General features: G+C 48.4%; 2 protein-coding genes across 2 annotated transcripts in view; one reads left to right on the plus strand and one right to left on the minus strand.

The window, feature by feature from the left end:
• Positions 1-1,795: 1,795 nt before the first annotated feature.
• Positions 1,796-5,509, minus strand: LOC134935959 (T-complex protein 1 subunit theta-like). Its single transcript, XM_063930818.1, has 2 exons — positions 5,467-5,509; positions 1,796-3,921 (listed from the first exon to the last, which is right to left on the minus strand). The coding sequence occupies exon 2, from the start codon at positions 3,916-3,918 to the stop codon at positions 2,143-2,145; it is 1,776 nt and encodes a 591-aa protein (XP_063786888.1). The 5' UTR covers positions 3,919-3,921; positions 5,467-5,509; the 3' UTR covers positions 1,796-2,142.
• A 3,140-nt stretch (positions 5,510-8,649) lies between these two features.
• Positions 8,650-18,836, plus strand: part of DNAH2 (dynein axonemal heavy chain 2) — a 261,666-nt gene continuing 251,479 nt past the window's right edge. Inside the window, exon 1 of the mRNA XM_063930819.1 lies at positions 8,650-8,779. The gene's annotated coding sequence lies outside the window, so the exon portion shown is untranslated. The remainder of the gene's footprint in view (positions 8,780-18,836) is intronic.

Genomic DNA, 18,836 nt, shown 5'->3' on the forward strand with positions numbered 1-18,836 from the left:
CATGTCACCTTACATCTCACTTACATGTTACCTTACACCTCACATACATGTCACCTTACACCTCAGATGTCACCTTACACCTCACATATATGTCACCTTACATCTCACTTACATGTTACCTTACACCTCACATACATGTCACCTTACATCTCACTTACATGTTACCTTACACCTCACATACATGTCACCTTACACCTCACGTCACCTAATACCTAACATACATGTCACCTTACACCTCACATACATGTTACCTTACACCTCACATACATATCACCTTACACCTCACATGTCACCTAATACCTAACATACATGTCACCTTACACCTCACATACATGTCACCTTACACCTCACATACATGTTACCTTACACCTCACACACATGTCACCTTACACCTCACGTCACCTAATACCTAACATACATGTCACCTTACACCTCACATACATGTCACCTTACACCTCACATACATGTCACCTTACACCTCACATACATGTTACCTTACACCTCACACACATGTCACCTTACACCTCACATGTCACCTTACACCTCACATACATGTCACCTTACACCTCACATACATGTTACCTTACACCTCACACACATGTCACCTTACACCTCACATGTCACCTTACACCTCACATACATGTCACCTTACACCTCACATGTCACCTTACACCTCACATACATGTCACCTTACACCTCACATACATGTTACCTTACACCTCACATACATGTCACCTTACACCTCACATGTCACCTTACACCTCACATACATGTCACCTTACATCTCACTTACATGTTACCTTACACCTCACATACATGTCACCTTACACCTCACATGTCACCTTACACCTCACATACATGTCACCTTACACCTCACATGTCACCTTACACCTCACATACATGTCACCTTACACCTCACATGTCACCTTACACCTCACATACATGTCACCTTACATCTCACTTACATGTTACCTTACACCTCACATACATGTCACCTTACATCTCACTTACATGTTACCTTACACCTCACATACATGTCACCTTACATCTCACTTACGTTACCTTACACCTCACATACGTCACCTTACACCTCACGTCACCTAATACCTAACATACATGTCACCTTACACCTCACATACGTTACCTTACACCTCACATACATATCACCTTACACCTCACATGTCACCTAATACCTAACATACATGTCACCTTACACCTCACATACATGTCACCTAGAGATGATGTCCCTCCCAGCCCACCCACAATGTCCAGCGTTGCGAAGAGCGCAACATAGGGTGGGAAGAGGAGAGACACGCCGGCTGGTCACAGCATGTAAGTATAATTATCTCTCTCTCTTGTAAAAAGGGGGGCTCTGCTGCCATAATGTGTAAAAAGGGAGCTATGCCTGCTGTAATGTGTAAAAGGTAGCCATGTGGCCACGCCCCTTACATGTGAAGCCACGCCCCTACAATTTGGGCGTGCCTATGGCGTGCTCTGGCCCTGGTTTGTATGGGGGGGGGCGCTGATGTCTAATTACGGCACTGGGAGGTGACACACATGGGAACACGACGCACAGTGAACTATATAAATGTGTGCCATTATACAGGGTCCAACAATTACAGGTGTGAGGTTGAAGCATACACTAAGGGACACTCATGAAACGCAGACCGCAGGAAAACTTAGGGCGTCAAATATTTCTTAGATTGGGCAGCAAATAAGATTTATTAATTTGACATTTTCCTGTGACTGTTCTACTGTGCTTCCTCAGTATCTGAACATAGAAACACCAAGCCCATTTATTCCACAGAAATGTATTTTATTGGTACATAGGGAGAACAAGCATGGAGCAGAACTCCCATCGTAAGAGGAATATAGAAAACAGATTGCAGGATTCCAGGAGTTTGGCTCACTATTGCCCCCATGTGGTGAAATGCAGACATTACAGCTGAGAGATCTTTCAATCAGCAGGAACGCCTGTAGGTCTTCTGGTGAGCTCAGACTCAGTGCACATGAAGCAGAGGGGAATTATGACAATTTGCCGAGATTACATTACCAGATGTGTGGTGTTTATATATACATTGCATATGTGTCAGGGTGTGAATTGGGTTTCTCAAAATTGGAGGGTATGTAAAATACGGTTCCTCAGTCTATGAAGTCAGGCTCCAGGTCCCAATTGCGGTTCTCTTTTTGGAACTTTGGTCCTCCACTCTTCTTTGCAACGAGCACCTCTCCACAGCCGATGAGTGTGACTGCCACGTCGGTGGCCAGCTGTAGAGCTCGTCTCTTTACCATGAGTGGGTCCAGCACTTGAGATGACACCACCCCGTCTTCTCTTATGCCCGTGCCCACCTCTCCCCTCTCGTGCCTAACTCTGAGTTCCCCCATTACCCTCATCTCATCTAGACCCCAGTTACGAGCCAGTGTACGGGGGAGAGTCACCAGTGCCCGGGAGAAGGCCAATAACCCTTGCTGTTCTAGACCAGGATGATGCTGGCCCAACCTCTCCAGATGTAGGCTGAGCTCCATCTCTATGGCCCCGGCGCCCACCACCATCCTTGGTTCCTCCCTCAGAGCCCTGTAGCACTGGACTGCAGATCTTATGACTTCTTTACAAGCCTCCACCAGATGTGGGGTGGCCGCCCTCACCACCACGGTAATTTGGCCCCCTCTCACCTGGTGGCCCGATTCAAACACTAGAGTTTGTTCCTCTCCAATTTCTGTTGGGTAAACTCTTTGGCAATGCCCTATGTCTTCAGGCTCAGGGGCTCGTTGGTCTGTGGTGAGTACCTGAGCTCCGGATGCCAGCGCCAACTGGCGGGCCTGGCTGCGCCGTTCCAGCTTCACCACCAAGATCCCAGCCTGATTGCAGAAGTGAAGTGCCAGCTCGCTCACCGCCCCTGCAACCGCCAGCAACGTCACTCCAGCTTCGGACAGCGACTCCACCCGACGTCTCTCCACCTGCTCTCTCCCAGCTCCCAGTTCTTCCAGTTCCTGCACCAGCTCGATCAAGGTGGTGCCAGTTCCCTTTGTCCTCTGCTCACCAAATGGGCACATGTAAAGTGCCACTCTTGCGCTGTCCACCCCTCTAGTTGTCCCTAGGGGCTCCAGCTGCAACACCGCCCCCTTAACTACCCAAGAATTATCCATACTGCCTCCAGGGAATCCCAACACTTGAAGAGACTCTGGATCGTCACCGATTGGCACCGAGCAGGCCTGCTCCACTAGATCATTACATGCTGTGCCCTTCAAGAGCGGAAAAGTCAGTGCAGTGGTGGCAGCATATGCTAACGTGTATCTCAGGAGGAGGGTCTGACGCAGTTCTCCAGATGGCAACAGATTTAATGGCAAGCATCCAGGATGAGCAGATGGCATAGGATGGTGACTGGACTCGTGCTGACACACCGTGCCCGATAACTCATCAGCAGATGTACTGCCACGAAAGATAGGATGCTTTCCATCTGCGGCCCACGGATAGAGGCTTTGTGCCACTAACTCCTGGCAGGCGTGGGCACATGCCAGCCTATATCCACAGCACAGCTCAGTGGCTGGCATCCCGGCTCTCAGCAGAATCTCGGCCTCAGACATGAGAGCCCCGGCCAGCAGAAGCACAGTGGCAGTGCCATCCCCACACTCCTGGGCTTGCGTTTGGCATCCCTGGCGCGCCAAACTCCCAGCGGGATGTTCTATCTCCAGCTCTGAAAGGATGGCAAGGGAGTTGCCACTAATCAGGGTCCTGCCCGAGCGAGTGACCAGCAACTTTAGGCTTCCGGCAGGTCCGTAGCAAGAGCGTAGGCAATGGGCAAGCTGAGCAAGGGCCGGTGCGTGGCGGAGGGCGCACTCTTCCAGACCGCTGAACACCCTTGTGCCGGTTCTCTGGGCCTCTAGCAGGACAGGTGGGTTGGGAACGTGGACGGCCATGAGCTGTTGGAGGAACATGCAGAAATGAATTAGGTGCATGGATCCTAACATCAAACTACAGCTTTAAAAATAAAAAATAAATTTGCAATAAAATTATAATTTTCTTATGATGGTGGTAAGTGCTTTTTGTCATGATTTTCCATAAGGGATCCTGCTATTTGGTAGGCATTCATCACGCTGCAGATTATCCCTTCCCTATGAATACTGTCAAGTCTCATGTACAGTAAACTGGTCATAAAGAACCTCGGTCATATCACTGCTTCCTGGTCAATTAATACGGAGAATTCTCATGAATACTGAATTCAGTCCACTTAAATTAAAATAGCAATCCCATATAGAAGGTTTCTCGTCTACTTTAAGTATCTTAGTAAGTAGGTATCTGTTATTTATCTGTACCGTCCTTCTACAAATCACTATCTCCTTTTCAGAATCTCTCTGGAATTTACAAACTATGGACGCCATTTATACAAACACCAGCTGATGGCTCTTAGCCTGTCATGTGACAGGAGCAAGAAGGCGGCAGAGGATCTTGCAGTGCTGACAAAGCTGAAATTGGTGTTCCAAAGCCTCTGTGCTCACTACGTGATGTGCCGTGTGACTGTGGTTGCCATGGTAGTTGCAAGACACTTTCTAGACTTTATCATTAATAGCAGTCTGAATAAACAAGCCAAGGACAATTGGTTAACATCAAGATTCTTATAGCCTGACACAGTGATCTACGTTAAAAAATACCACCACATTTATTTCATGGGATTGTTGCTTTAAGTAAAAAAGGCACCCAAAGCATAATCCGCGATAAGCAGTTTTCAGAGCCGCGATAACACATTGGATCGAGAACTTATCCGGGCCGGATCCCATGTGTTTTCGCACGATCGCGGGTACGTTTTTGGCCGATAAAACCGGCCTCTAATTGGATCGCGCTATAATGACCTTCGGCCAAACATCGCGATATCAGACCGTTTTTTTTTGTCGGCCAGAAATGGATTGCAAGTAATTGGATACTCCCTAAAGAGTAGCAGGTTCCATAAGATATAGGCAACGCCAACTCGTACTTTTGCCTCAGGCCTGCGGGCAATGTAGACATGTACAAGCCGGAACTGGGCAAATCTCTAAGAGTTCCCCTGCGCCTCCCAGAGTCCCCAAGTGTCCAATAAGAGGAGTAATGATATGGTTTATACTGGTACGTGCCCAACATGTCGTGGTCCTGGTCTGTAATAATGATAAATATGCAACGTACAACGGACAGTTATATACACAGGAACACAAGGCTTTACGGCGACGCTTTGCTAGACCATTATGGCAACGTGTTCCCTGACAGAACTGTGGGTAGCGAGTGGTCAGGATCAGAAGACATTTTGGAGAACTGAATCGGGTAGGTGTATCAAGGGAGTGATAAAGTGAAGAATTTGTCCAAAACGACCAATCAGCGCCTTACTGTCAGCTATCTGTCACACTGTCTCTCTCTCCAAGGCTTGATACCCCACCCCCAATTCTATTAAACACCACAGTATGTGCCACAGACCAGAGACTGCCCCCTGCTGGCCTTACCTGCCCATGCCCGTTTACCAGCTGCCGACAACCGTTTGTTTTTTTTATTCAAACTGAGAATACGTCACCTGACTTATTGCCTGGCTTCCTATTGGTTGATATTTCTGTGATGTGAACAGATCTTGCAGGTGGGCAGTTTGCAACACAGATTTAAATCACCACTGTAACCAATGGGAAATTTGTACTTTTTGGGGGTACCTTAGTCATAATGATGAGCGCACAGTTCCTTAACCTTGCCAGTAGTTTCCCACGTCCATCAGCGGAGCTGGGAGCACTACGGTCCTGGAATGGGTTTGTTGGATCAACCCTATGTAGGTTGACCACTATTGGTCGACATGGAAAAAGGTCAACATATGTATTTTTTGGGGATTTTGGTGTCGTTTTCTTCGTAAAGTGACCGGGAACCCCATTTAGTGCACCGTGTTCCCTGGCATAGCTTGCCTGCCTTTGGGCAAGGTTACTATTCCCGATCGTAGTCCACGTCGATTGTAAAGTATGAAAAAGTTCAAAAAATGAGTTTTTTTAAATCTCATGTCGACCTTTTCATGTGTCGACCTAATATCCATGTCGACTGATGCCCACGTAGAACTAATGCATGTTGACTAATAGTTGCCGACCTAATGACTGTCCACATAAGTGAGGTCGACCTAAGGACTGTATCCCACGGTCCTCCCTGTGTGATGGTCATTGAGTTTATTCCTGGTGCATCTCATGTGTAGCAGAGCTGTACAAACAAATCTTGTGCAGTCTCTGCGCAGCCCAGGACTTACTCAGCCGCTGCGATCACTTCAGCCTGTCCGGGACCGGAACTGACGTCAGACACCCGCCCTGCAAACGCCTGGACACGCCTGCGTTTTCCTCGACACTCCCAGAAAATGGTCAGTTGTCACCCCGGAACGCCTTCTGCCTGTCAATCACCTTGCGAACACCGCTGTGATACGGATCTTCGTAAGGGCCTACGCTGCCCGGTGTCCGGGGACGCCGGGCAGCACCTGCGCATTGTGGCCGCAGCACATGCGCAGTTCGGACCCGATCGCACCACTGCGACAAACTGCAGCGTGCGATCGGGTCGGAATGACCCCCAGAACACGAATCCGGCAAAGGCTTAGTAATAGCTGGGGGATGTACATACGCTCTGGAACTGTTTGGGACATACAGTATAACATAAAATAAGGCCCCCCCAAAGTGCGTCCCGGTTCAATGGTATAGTATGGTAAGCCTATAGAGATTATTTTATATATATATATATATACTGCTGAAAAAAATAAAGGGAACACTTAAACAACACAATGTAACTCCAAGTCAATCACACTTGTGTGAAATCAAACTGTCCACTTAGGAAGCAACACTGATTGACAATCAATTTCACATGCTGTTGTGTAAATGGAATAGACAACAGGTGGAAATTACAGGCAATTAGCATGACACCCCCAATAAAGGAGTTGTTCTGCAGGTGGTGACCACAGACCACTTCTCAGCTCCTATGCTTTCTGGCTGATGTTTTGGTCACTTTTGAAAGCTGGCGGTGCTTTCACTCTAGTGGTAGCATGAGACGGAGTCTACAACCCACACAAGTGGCTCAGGTAGTGCAGCTCATCCAGGATGGCACATCAATGCGAGCTCTAGCAAGAAGGTGCTGTGTCTGTCAGCGTAGTGTCCAGAGCATTGAGGCGCTACTAGGAGACAGGCCAGTACATCAGGAGACGTGGAGGAGGCCGTAGGAGGGCAACAACCCAGAAGCAGGACTGCTACCTCCGCCTTTGTGCAAGGAGGAACAGGAGGAGCACCGCCAGAGCCCTGCAAAATGACCTCCAGCAAGCCACAAATGTGCATGTGTCTACTCAAACGATCAGAAACAGACTCCATGAGGGTGGTATGAGGGCCCGACGTCCACAGGTGGGGGTTGTGCTTACAGCCCAACACCGTGCAGGATGTTTGGCATTTGCCAGTGAACACCAAGATTGGCAAATTCGCCACTGGTGCCCTGTGCTCTTCACAGATGAAAGCAGGTTCTCACTGAGCACATGTGACAGAGTCTGGAGACGCCAAGGAGAACGTTCTGCTGCCTGCAACATCCTCCAGCATGACCGGTTTGGCAGTGGGTCAGTAATGGTATGGGGTGGCATTGCTTTGGGGGGCCGCACAGCCCTCCATGTGCTCGCCAGAGGTAGCCGGACTGCCATTAGGTACCGAGATGAGATCCTCAGACCCCTTGTGAGACCATATGCTGGTGCGGTTGGCCCTGGGTTCCTCCTAATGCAAGACAATGCTAGACCTCATGTGTCTGGAGTGTGTCAGCAGTTCCTGCAAGACGAAGGCATTGATGCTATGGACTGGCCCGCCCGTTCCCCAGACCTGAATCAAATTGAGCACATCTAGGACATCATGTCTCGTTCCATCCACCAACGCCACGTTGCACCACAGACTGTCCAGGAGTTGGCGGATGCTTTATTCCAGGTCTGGGAGGAGATCCCTCAGGAGACCATCCGCCACCTCATCAGGAGCATGCCCAGACGTTGTAGGGAGGTCATACAGGCACGTGGAGGCCACACACACTACTGAGCCTCATTGTGACTTGTTTTAAGGACATTACATCAAAGTTGGATCAGCCTGTAGTGTGTTTTTCCACTTTAATTTTGAGGGTGACTCCAAATCCAGACCTCCATGGGTTAATAAATTTGATTTCCATTGATAATTTTTGTGTGATTTTGTTGTCAGCACATTCAACTATGTAAAGAACAAAGTATTTAATAAGAATATTTCATTAATTCAGATCTAGGATGTGTTATTTTAGTGTTCCCTTTATTTTTTTGAGCATTGTGTGTATATATATATATATATATATATATATATATATATACACATATATATACCACTGTGCTTATCAGCCACACATTACAGCCCACCAGTGTATGGCAATGCACAGTACTGCAGCACACCAGGGGCAGAACCTGAGCACCTGCCATAGTATACTATAACCTTCAGGTAATTGGCTGCTCCTGAGTCTTGTATGTTCCCTAACTGGGGGCTGTACACCTTGCATTTCTGCCTCTTACCAAATTCGGAGATGTTATTGGCTGCAATGCCTGCCCGTCAACAGGCGTCGCCTCTAAATGGCTGCAGATCCTGCCAATTGTCACCTTCTTACTCCGCCCCTTGTGCCTCTTGGAGTCTCCCAATGGCTGGCAGGGCTGAAGGTAACCGCCCACCAGACGTCATGTGACCGTCCCGCACACCGTTACCTAGGAGACGCGTCCAGGGCAACCGCCAGCTCCTGTGTGTCCATCTACTGCCTGCAATATACAGTATATAGGTGAGTGTCCTATATACAGCGCTGTGTGTTATATACAGGGAGGGGGTGAGTATATAATATATACAGTGCTGTGTGTACTATACAGGGAGAGGGTGAGTATATAATATATACAGCGCTGTGTGTAATATACAGGGAGAGGGGGTGAGTATATAATATATACAGTGCTGTGTGTGATATACAGGGAGAGGGTGAGTATGTAATATATACAGTGCTGTGTGTAATATACAGGGAGAGGGTGAGTATATAATATATACAGTGCTGTGTGTACTATACAGGGAGGGGGTGAGTATATAATATATACAGTGCTGTGTGTACTATACAGGGAGGGGCTGAGTATATAATATATACAGTGCTGTGTGTAATATACAGGGAGAGGGGGTGAGTATATAGTATATACAGTGCTGTGTGTAATATACAGGGACAGGGGATGAGTATATAATGTATACAGTGCTGTGTGTAATATACAGGGACAGGGGATGAGTATATAATGTATACAGTGCTGTGTGTGATATACAGGGAGGGGATGAGTATATAATATATACAGTGATGTGTGTACTATACAGGGAGAGGGGATGAGTATATAATATATACAGTGCTGTGTGTTATATACAGGGAGGGGGTGAGTATATAATATATACAGTGCTGTGTGTAATATACAGGGATATGGGGGTGAGTATATAATATTTACAGTGCTGTGTGTAATATACAGGGAGGGGGTGAGTATATAATATATACAGTGCTGTGTGTGATATACAGGGAGATGGGGGTAAGTATATAATATATACAGTGCTGTGTGTGATATACAGGGGGGGAGTATATAATATATACAGTGCTGTGTGTGATATACAGGGAGGGGGTGAGTATATAATATATACAGTGCTGTGTGTGATATACAGGGAGGGGTGAGTATATAATATATACAGTGCTCTGTGTAATATACAGGGAGAGGGTGAGTATATAATATATACAGTGCTGTGTGTAATATACAGTGCTGTGTGTAATATACAGGGAGATGGGGGTGAGTATATAATATATACAGTGCTGTGTGTAATATACTGGGAGATGGGGGTGAGTATATAATATATACAGTGCTGTGTGTAATATACAGGGAGGGGGTGAGTATATAATATATACAGTGCTGTGTGTAATATACATTGAGGGGGTGAGTATATAATATATACAGTGATGTGTGTAGTATACAGGGAGGGGATGAGTATATAATATATACAGTGCTGTGTGTAATATATTGGGAGATGGGGGTGAGTATATAATATATACAGTGCTGTGTGTAATATACTGGGAGATGGGGGTGAGTATATAATATATACAGTGCTGTGTGTAATATACAGGGAGGGGGTGAGTATATAATATATACAGTGATGTGTGTAGTATACAGGGAGGGGATGAGTATATAATATATACAGTGCTGTGTGTAATATACAGGGAGGGAGTGAGTATATAATATATACAGCGCTGTATGTAATGTACAGGGAGAGGTGGTGAGTATATAATATATACAGTGCTGTGTGTGATATACAGGGAGGGGGTGAGTATATAATATATACAGTGCTGTGTGTAATATACAGGGAGGGGGTGAGTATATAATATATACAGTGCTGTATGTAATATACAGGGAGGGGTTGAGTATATAATCTATACAGTGCTGTGTGTGATATACGGGTGGTGAATATATAATTTCTCTAACGTCCTAGTGGATGCTGGGACTCCGTCAGGACCATGGGGAATAGCGGGCTCCGCAGGAGACAGGGCACATCTAAATAAAGCTTTTAGGATCACATGGTGCGTACTGGCTCCTCCCCCTATGACCCTCCTCCAAGCCTCAGTTAGGTTTTTGTGCCTGTCCGAGAAGGGTGCAATCTAGGTGGCTCTCCTAAAGAGCTGCTTAGAAAAAGTTTTTTTTTAGGTTTAAATCTCAGTGAATCCTGCTGGCAACAGGATCACTGCATCGAGGGACTTAGGGGAGAGATTTCCAACTCACCTGCGTGCAGGATGGATTGGAGTCTTAGGCTACTGGACACTTAGCTCCAGAGGGAGTCGGAACACAGGTCCTCCTGGGGTTCGTCCCGGAGCCGCGCCGCCGATCCCCCTTACAGACGCTGAAGACGGAGGTCCGGAAAGCAGGCGGCAGAAGACTCCTCAGTCTTCATGAAGGTAGCGCACAGCACTGCAGCTGTGCGCCATTGTTGCTACACGTCTCACTGATTCAGTCACGGAGGGTGCAGGGCGCTGCTGGGGGCGCCCTGGGCAGCAATATTAAATACCTTTAGTGGCAAAATAAATACATCACATATAGCCATTAAGGCTATATGTATGTATTTAACCCAGGCCAGTTTTCTTAAAACCCGGGAGAAAAGCCCGCCGAAAAAGGGGCGGAGCTTATTCTCCTCAGCACGCAGCGCCATTTTCCTGCTCAGCTCCGCTGGTGAGGAAGGCTCCCAGGACTCTCCCCTGCACTGCACTACAGAAACAGGGTAACAAAGAGAAGGGGGGCATAATTTGGCGATATTGATATATTAAAAGCGCTTATATCAAAAACAACACCTTCTAGGGTTGTTTATATACATTTATAGCGCTTTTGGTGTGTGCTGGCAAACTCTCCCTCTGTCTCCCCAAAGGGCTAAGAGGGTCCTGTCTTCGATTAGAGCATTCCCTGTGTGGCTGCTGTGTGTCGGTACGTGTGTGTCGACATGTATGAGGACGATGTTGGTGTGGAGGCAGAGCAATTGCCGGTAATGGTGATGTCACCCCCTAGGGAGTCGACACCGGAGTGGATGGCTTTAGTTATGGAATTACGTGATAATGTTAGCACATTACAAAAGTCAGTTGACGAAATGAGACGGCCGGAAAACCAGTTAGTACCGGCTCAGGCGTCTCAGACACCGTCAGGGGCTGTAAAACGTCCCTTACCTCAGTCAGTCGACACGGGTACCGACACAGATGAATCTAGTGTCGACGGTGAAGAAACAAACGTATTTTCCAATAGGGCCACACGTTATATGATCACGGCAATGAAGGAGGCTTTGCAGATCTCTGATACTGCTGGTACCTCAAAAAGGGGTATTATGTGGGGGGTGAAAAAACTACCTGTAGCTTTTCCAGAATCAGAGGAATTGAATGACGTGTGTGACGAAGCGTGGGTTAACCCAGATAGAAAACTGCTAATTTCCAAGAAGTTATTGGCATTATACCCTTTCCCACCAGAGGTTAGGGCGCGCTGGGAAACACCCCCTAGGGTGGATAAGGCGCTCACACGTTTATCAAAGTAAGTGGCGTTGCCGTCTCCTGATACGGCCGCCCTCAAGGATCCAGCAGATAGGAGGCTGGAAACTACACTGAAGAGTATATACACACATACTGGTGTTATACTGCGACCGGCAGTAGCCTCAGCCTGGATGTGCAGTGCTGGGGTAGTGTGGTTGGATTCTCTGACTGAAAATATTGATACCCTGGATAGGGACAGTATTTTATTGACTCTAGAGCAATTAAAGGATGCTTTTCTTTATATGCGAGATGCTCAGAGGGATATTTGTACTCTAGCATCAAGAGTAAGCGCGATGTCCATATCTGCCAGAAGAAGTTTATGGACGCGACAGTGGTCAGGTGATGCGGATTCCAAAAGGCATATGGAAGTATTGCCATATAAAGGAGAGGAATTATTTGGGGTCGGTCTTTCGGACCTGGTGGCCACGGCAACTGCCGGCAAATCCACTTTTTTACCTCAGACCCCCTCCCAACAGAAAAAGACACCGTCTTTTCAGCCGCAGTCCTTTCGCTCCTATAAAAACAAGCGACCAAAAGGACAGTCTTATCTGCCGCGAGGCAGAGGAAAGGGTAAGAGAGGGCAGCAAGCAGCCCCTGCCCAGGACCAGAAGCCCGCCCCGGGTTCTACAAAGCCATCAGCATGACGCTGGGGCTTTACAAGCGGACTCAGGAGCGGTGGGGGGTCGACTCAAGATTTTCAGCAATCAGTGGGCTCGCTCACAAGTGGACCCGTGGATCCTGCAGATAATATCTCAGGGTTACATGTTGGAGTTCGAAAGGTCTCCCCCTCGCCGGTTCCTAAAGTCTGCTTTACCAACGTCTCCCTCAGAAAGGACGTCGGTTTTGGAAGCCATTCACAAGCTGTATTCTCAGCAGGTGATAGTCAAGGTACCCCTCCTACAACAGGGAAAGGGGTATTATTCCACACTATTTGTGGTACCGAAGCCGGACGGTTCGGTAAGACCTATTCTAAACCTGAAATCCTTGAACCTGTACATACAGAAATTCAAGTTCAAGATGGAGTCACTCAGAGCAGTGATAGCGAATCTGGAAGAAGGGGACTTCATGGTGTCCCTGGACATAAAAGATGCTTATCTGCATGTCCCAATTTACCCCTCACACCAAGGGTATCTCAGGTTCGTGATACAAGACTGTCATTATCAGTTTCAAACGCTGCCGTTTGGTTTGTCCACGGCCCCTCGGGTCTTTACCAAGGTAATGACCGAAATGATGGTTCTTCTACGAAGAAAAGGCGTATTAATTATCCCTTACTTGGACGATCTCCTGATAAGGGCAAAGTCCAGAGAACAGCTGGAAGTCGGTGTAGCACTAACCCAGGTAGTGCTTCAGCAACACGGGTGGATTCTGAATCTTCCAAAATCTCAATTGACCCCGACAACTCGTCTGCTGTTCCTGGGAATGATTCTGGACACGGTTCAGAAAAAGGTGTTTCTCCCGGAGGAGAAAGCAAGGGAGTTATCCGAACTTGTCAGGAACCTCCTAAAACCAGGAACTGTGTCAGTACATCAATGCACAAGAGTCCTGGGAAAGATGGTGGCTTCTTACGAAGCGATTCCATTCGGCAGATTCCATGCACGGACATTTCAGTGGGATCTGCTGGACAAATGGTCCGGATCGCATCTGCACATGCATCAGCGGATAACACTGTCACCAAGAACAAGGTTGTCTCTCCTGTGGTGGTTGCAGAGTGCCCATCTGTTAGAGGGCCGCAGATTCGGCATACAGGACTGGGTCCTGGTGACTACGGATGCCAGCCTACGAGGCTGGGGAGCAGTCACACAGGGAAGAAACTTCCAGGGCGTGTGGTCAAACCTGGAGACGTCCCTTCACATAAATATACTGGAGCTAAGAGCGATCTACAATGCTCTAAGCCTGGCAAAATCGCTGCTTCAGGGTCAGCCGGTGTTGATCCAGTCGGACAACATCACGGCAGTCGCCCACGTAAACCGACAAGGCGGCACGAGAAGCAGAAGAGCAATGACAGAAGCTGCAAGGATTCTGCGCTGGGCGGAGAATCATGTCATAGCACTGTCAGCAGTGTTCATCCCGGGAGTGGACAACTGGGAAGCAGACTTCCTCAGCAGACACGACCTTCACCCGGGAGAGTGGGGACTTCATCCAGAAGTCTTCCACATGATTGTGAACCGTTGGGAAAGACCAAAGGTGGACATGATGGCGTCTCGCCTCAACAAAAAATTGGACAGATATTGCGCCAGGTCAAGAGACCCTCAGGCAATAGCTGTGGACGCTCTGGTAACACCGTGGGTGTACCAGTCAGTGTATGTGTTCCCTCCTCTGCCTCTCATACCAAAGGTACTGAGAATTATACGGAAAAGAGGAGTAAGAACAATACTGGTGGCTCCGGACTGGCCAAGAAGAACTTGGTATCCGGAACTTCAAGAGATGCTCACGGAGGATCCATGGCCTCTACCTCTAAGAAGGGATCTGCTTCAGCAGGGACCTTGTATGTTCCAAGACTTACCGCGTCTGCGTTTGACGGCATGGCGGTTGAACGCCGTATTCTAAAAGAAAAGGGCATTCCAGAGGAAGTTATTCCTACCTTGATTAAGGCTAGAAAGGAAGTGACTGTACAACATTATCACCGCATTTGGCGAAAATATGTTGCGTGGTGTGAGGCCAAGAAGGCTCCAACGGAAGAATTTCAATTGGGTCGATTCTTACATTTCCTGCAAGCAGGATTGTCTATGGGCCTAAAATTGGGGTCCATTAAAGTTCAAATTTCGGCCTTATCAATCTTCTTCCAGAAGGAATTGGCATCAGTGCCTGAAGTACAAACTTTTGTCAAAGGTGTACTACATATACAACCCCCAATAGTGCCTCCAGTGGCACCGTGGGATTTGAACGTAGTTTTGAATTTTCTCAAATCTCATTGGTTTGAGCCTCTAAAATCGGTAGATTTAAAATACCTTACATGGAAGGTAACCATGCTATTGGCCCTGGCTTCAGCCAGGAGAGTTTCAGAGTTGGCGGCTTTATCATACAAAAGCCCATATCTGATTTTCCATTCGGACAGGGCAGAACTGCGGACACGTCCTCATTTTCTCCCTAAGGTGGTTTCGGCTTTTCACTTGAACCAGCCTATTGTGGTGCCTGCGGCTACTAGCGACTTGGAGGACTCCAAGTTACTGGACGTTGTCAGAGCATTAAAAATATATATTTCAAGGACAGCTGGAGTCAGAAAATCTGACTCGTTGTTTATATTGTATGCACCCAACAAGATGGGTGCTCCTGCGTCTAAACAGACGATTGCACGTTGGATCTGTAGCACAATCCAACTTGCACATTCTGTGGCAGGCCTGCCACAGCCTAAATCTGTAAAGGCCCACTCCACAAGGAAAGTGGGCTCATCTTGGGCGGCTGCCCGAGGGGTCTCGGCATTACAACTTTGCCGAGCAGCTACGTGGTCAGGGGAGAACACGTTTGTAAAATTTTACAAATTTGATACTCTGGCTAAGGAGGACCTGGAGTTCTCTCATTCGGTGCTGCAGAGTCATCCGCACTCTCCCGCCCGTTTGGGAGCTTTGGTATAATCCCCATGGTCCTGACGGAGTCCCAGCATCCACTAGGACGTTAGAGAAAATAAGAATTTACTTACCGATAATTCTATTTCTCATAGTCCGTAGTGGATGCTGGGCGCCCATCCCAAGTGCGGATTGTCTGCAATGCTTGTACATAGTTATTGTTACAAAGATCGGGTTATTACTATTGTTGTGAGCCATCTTTTCAGAGGCTACTTCGTTTTTTGTTATCATACTGTTAACTGGGTTCAGATCACAAGTTGTACGGTGTGATTGGTGTGGCTGGTATGAGTCTTACCCGGGATTCTAGATCCTTCCTTATTGTGTACGCTCGTCCGGGCACAGTACCTAACTGAGGCTTGGAGGAGGGTCATAGGGGGAGGAGCCAGTACGCACCATGTGATCCTAAAAGCTTTATTTAGATGTGCCCTGTCTCCTGCGGAGCCCGCTATTCCCCATGGTCCTGACGGAGTCCCAACATCCACTACGGACTATGAGAAATAGAATTATCGGTAAGTAAATTCTTATTATATACAGTACTGTGTGTGATATACAGGGAGGGAGGGAGTAATGAGTATATAATATATAAAGTGCTGTGTGTGATATACGGGGGTGAGTATATAATCTATACAGTGCTGTGTGTAATATACAGGGAGGGAGTATATAATATGTGCTGTGTGTGATATACAGGGGGGGGTGAGTATATAATATATACAGTACTGTGTGAGATATACAGGGGGGGTGAGTATATAATATATACAGTGCTGTGTGTGATATACAGGGAGACGTGGGTGAGTATATAATTTCTCCTTCATCCACTAGGGGCCACTGGAGCGTAGTTACAATGGGGAAATAGTAGGCAGTAATTGGGAGCTGGCACTTTAAAAACTGTAACCCTGTGGCTAGCTCCTCCCCTACTATCTCCCCTCCAAGCCAGTCTTAGTTTAGTGCCCAAGGGAGCTGGTTCACTTGGGTTTAGCTGAAGAATTTTTTTCTTTTTTCTTTTCTTTTTCTTCCACGCACACACAGACTGGCAGCTCTGCCACTGCCAGTCTGCACCGCGGGAGCTGCCGGCGGGGTCCCATCGCAGCTGCGTGCGGCTCGGGATGGGCCCCGGCTGAGGGAGACACTAAGCTCTCCTGAGCTGGCCGGACACCGCTGCGTGCGGCGCGTGTCGGGGCCACTCCATCCAGCAGAAGATTCCGGCAGCATGGCAGCGGTGAGTATCAGCGGCCGGACACCGCTGCGTGCGGCGTGTGTCGGGGCCACCCTCCACCACTGAAAGGTGAGTGTGTGCATTCCCCCCTCTACCCCCAGAGTGTTGGGATGACGGGGTGGCAGGGGGGTTTGAATAGAATTCATTTTCTTAACTTTAATGATGACCAAAGATAGAGAGCCTCTGACTTCCAATCAGTCGTCCTGGGACTCTGTCCTTAATATAGACTTTCATTTTGACTAACCGGGGGACAGTGACAGTATGCACCCCTCCAGATTAACCCCCCCCCCCCCTCTAACTCCCACATCGGATTTTTATTATTTATTATTTAAAAAAAAAAAGATGCAGAGCTCCCGCCCGCCCGCCCGCCGCCTCCCTCCCTGCTCGGTTCCCCGCCAGCGCGGCTCACAGAGCCGCTACGGGGATCCGGCATAAGGGTGCATAGCATTTTTAAATTTGGCGCCATAGAGGAGGGGGGCGGGGCTTAGTCCCGCTCTGCGGGCCCGGAATTAGCGCGCGCTGGGGACCCGTCCTTTTCCCTTCAGCAGCAGCGCGGGACGGAGGCCACGCGACCACAGTGAGCAGTTACAGTGGGGAAGGGGGGCACTCGGGGGCACTACAAGGCACATATATATTTAGCTTGCTTCAGCCTGTCACTGCACAGAGTATCGTGCAGGACAGATCAGGCTGCTGTGGCTGCATTCTTTTCCCTGCTTCCCTCCCCTCCCTCCCATTCTGCCTATAGTTGTTTTCCTGTGGGGGGAAGGGTATCAAGTTTAGGTGCTGCCATGGCCAGCAAAGGCTCCAAGGCAACACAAAAGCAGGCTCAGGTTTCAGGTGAGGAGTCACAGCCATTGGCTCAGCCCTCCTCAGAACCCCAGAGCGCCCCGACATGGACGACACAACTCACAGAGGTGATGTCCCTGCTGACTTGGGGAACTTAAAGCCTCTCGGGAAGATAGGGAGGCGGCCCGGTTCCGACAGCTTGTCCCGGTACCGGCGCCAGAACCTGCATGGGCAGTCTCATTGGCAAAGTCAGTGGAGGGACTTTCCAGGGCTGTAATCCCTTCCCAAGCCCCGTCCTTTAGCCCCCCTCAACAGGCTTCAAAAAAGAGATTGCTAGCCTCTGTGTTGCAGGACTTTGACGATGATATGCCTCAATTAGATGAGGCGGGGTTAGATGTACAGGATGTGGATATCCAGGATACTGAGGACGATCAGGTATATGAGGACTCTGAACTAGTAGCTCAGGGTATAGAGGCTCTTATTACTGATATTCGCTCAGTGTTACAGGTGGAGGAGACGGAGGACACCTTACGCCCTTCAAGGTTTGGCACCGACCAATACCTGCCGGTGACCTTTCCAGTTTCGGAGGAGCTGGATGCGCTCATAACGACAGCCTGGAAGCATCCAGACGCAAAATTTCAGGTATCAAGAAAACTGTTGTCTTCCTATCCTTTTCCCGCAGATAGCAGAACGCGTTATGAGACCTCTCCGATTGTGGATCCTTCGGTGTTTCATCTGTCCAAAAAGACGGTCCTGCCTGTTCCGGGGGCAACTTCACTTAAGGAGGCGTCAGATAGGAAGTTGGAATCTACCTTAAAGAATATTTACTCTGCGGCAGGGGTATTACATCGCCCGGCGCAGGTAGGTTGTTGGGTCAACAAGGCGATCGAAGCATGGGCGGAACATTTGTCCTCTGGAATTCGTGACGAATTACCGGCGGATCAATTGATAGAGTTGGCGGAACACATCCGTGAATCAGCCCTTTATCTTTGCGAAGCGTCCAGGGACATAGGTGTTCTCGGAGCTAGAATTTCCGCTTTAGCAATTGCGGCCCGCAGAGCTCTATGGCTCCGGCATTGGCATGCGGATACGGATTCCAAAAGGGCGGCAGAGGCGTTGCCCTTTACGGTGAGTTTCTGTTTGGTAAGGATCTGGATGCCTGGATCTCTACGGCCACCGGGGGTAGGTCGGCGTATCTTCCTTCTGCTGCTCC

The sequence above is a fragment of the Pseudophryne corroboree genome, chromosome 6 (assembly GCF_028390025.1).
Source record: "Pseudophryne corroboree isolate aPseCor3 chromosome 6, aPseCor3.hap2, whole genome shotgun sequence".
Lineage (NCBI taxonomy): Eukaryota > Metazoa > Chordata > Amphibia > Anura > Myobatrachidae > Pseudophryne > Pseudophryne corroboree.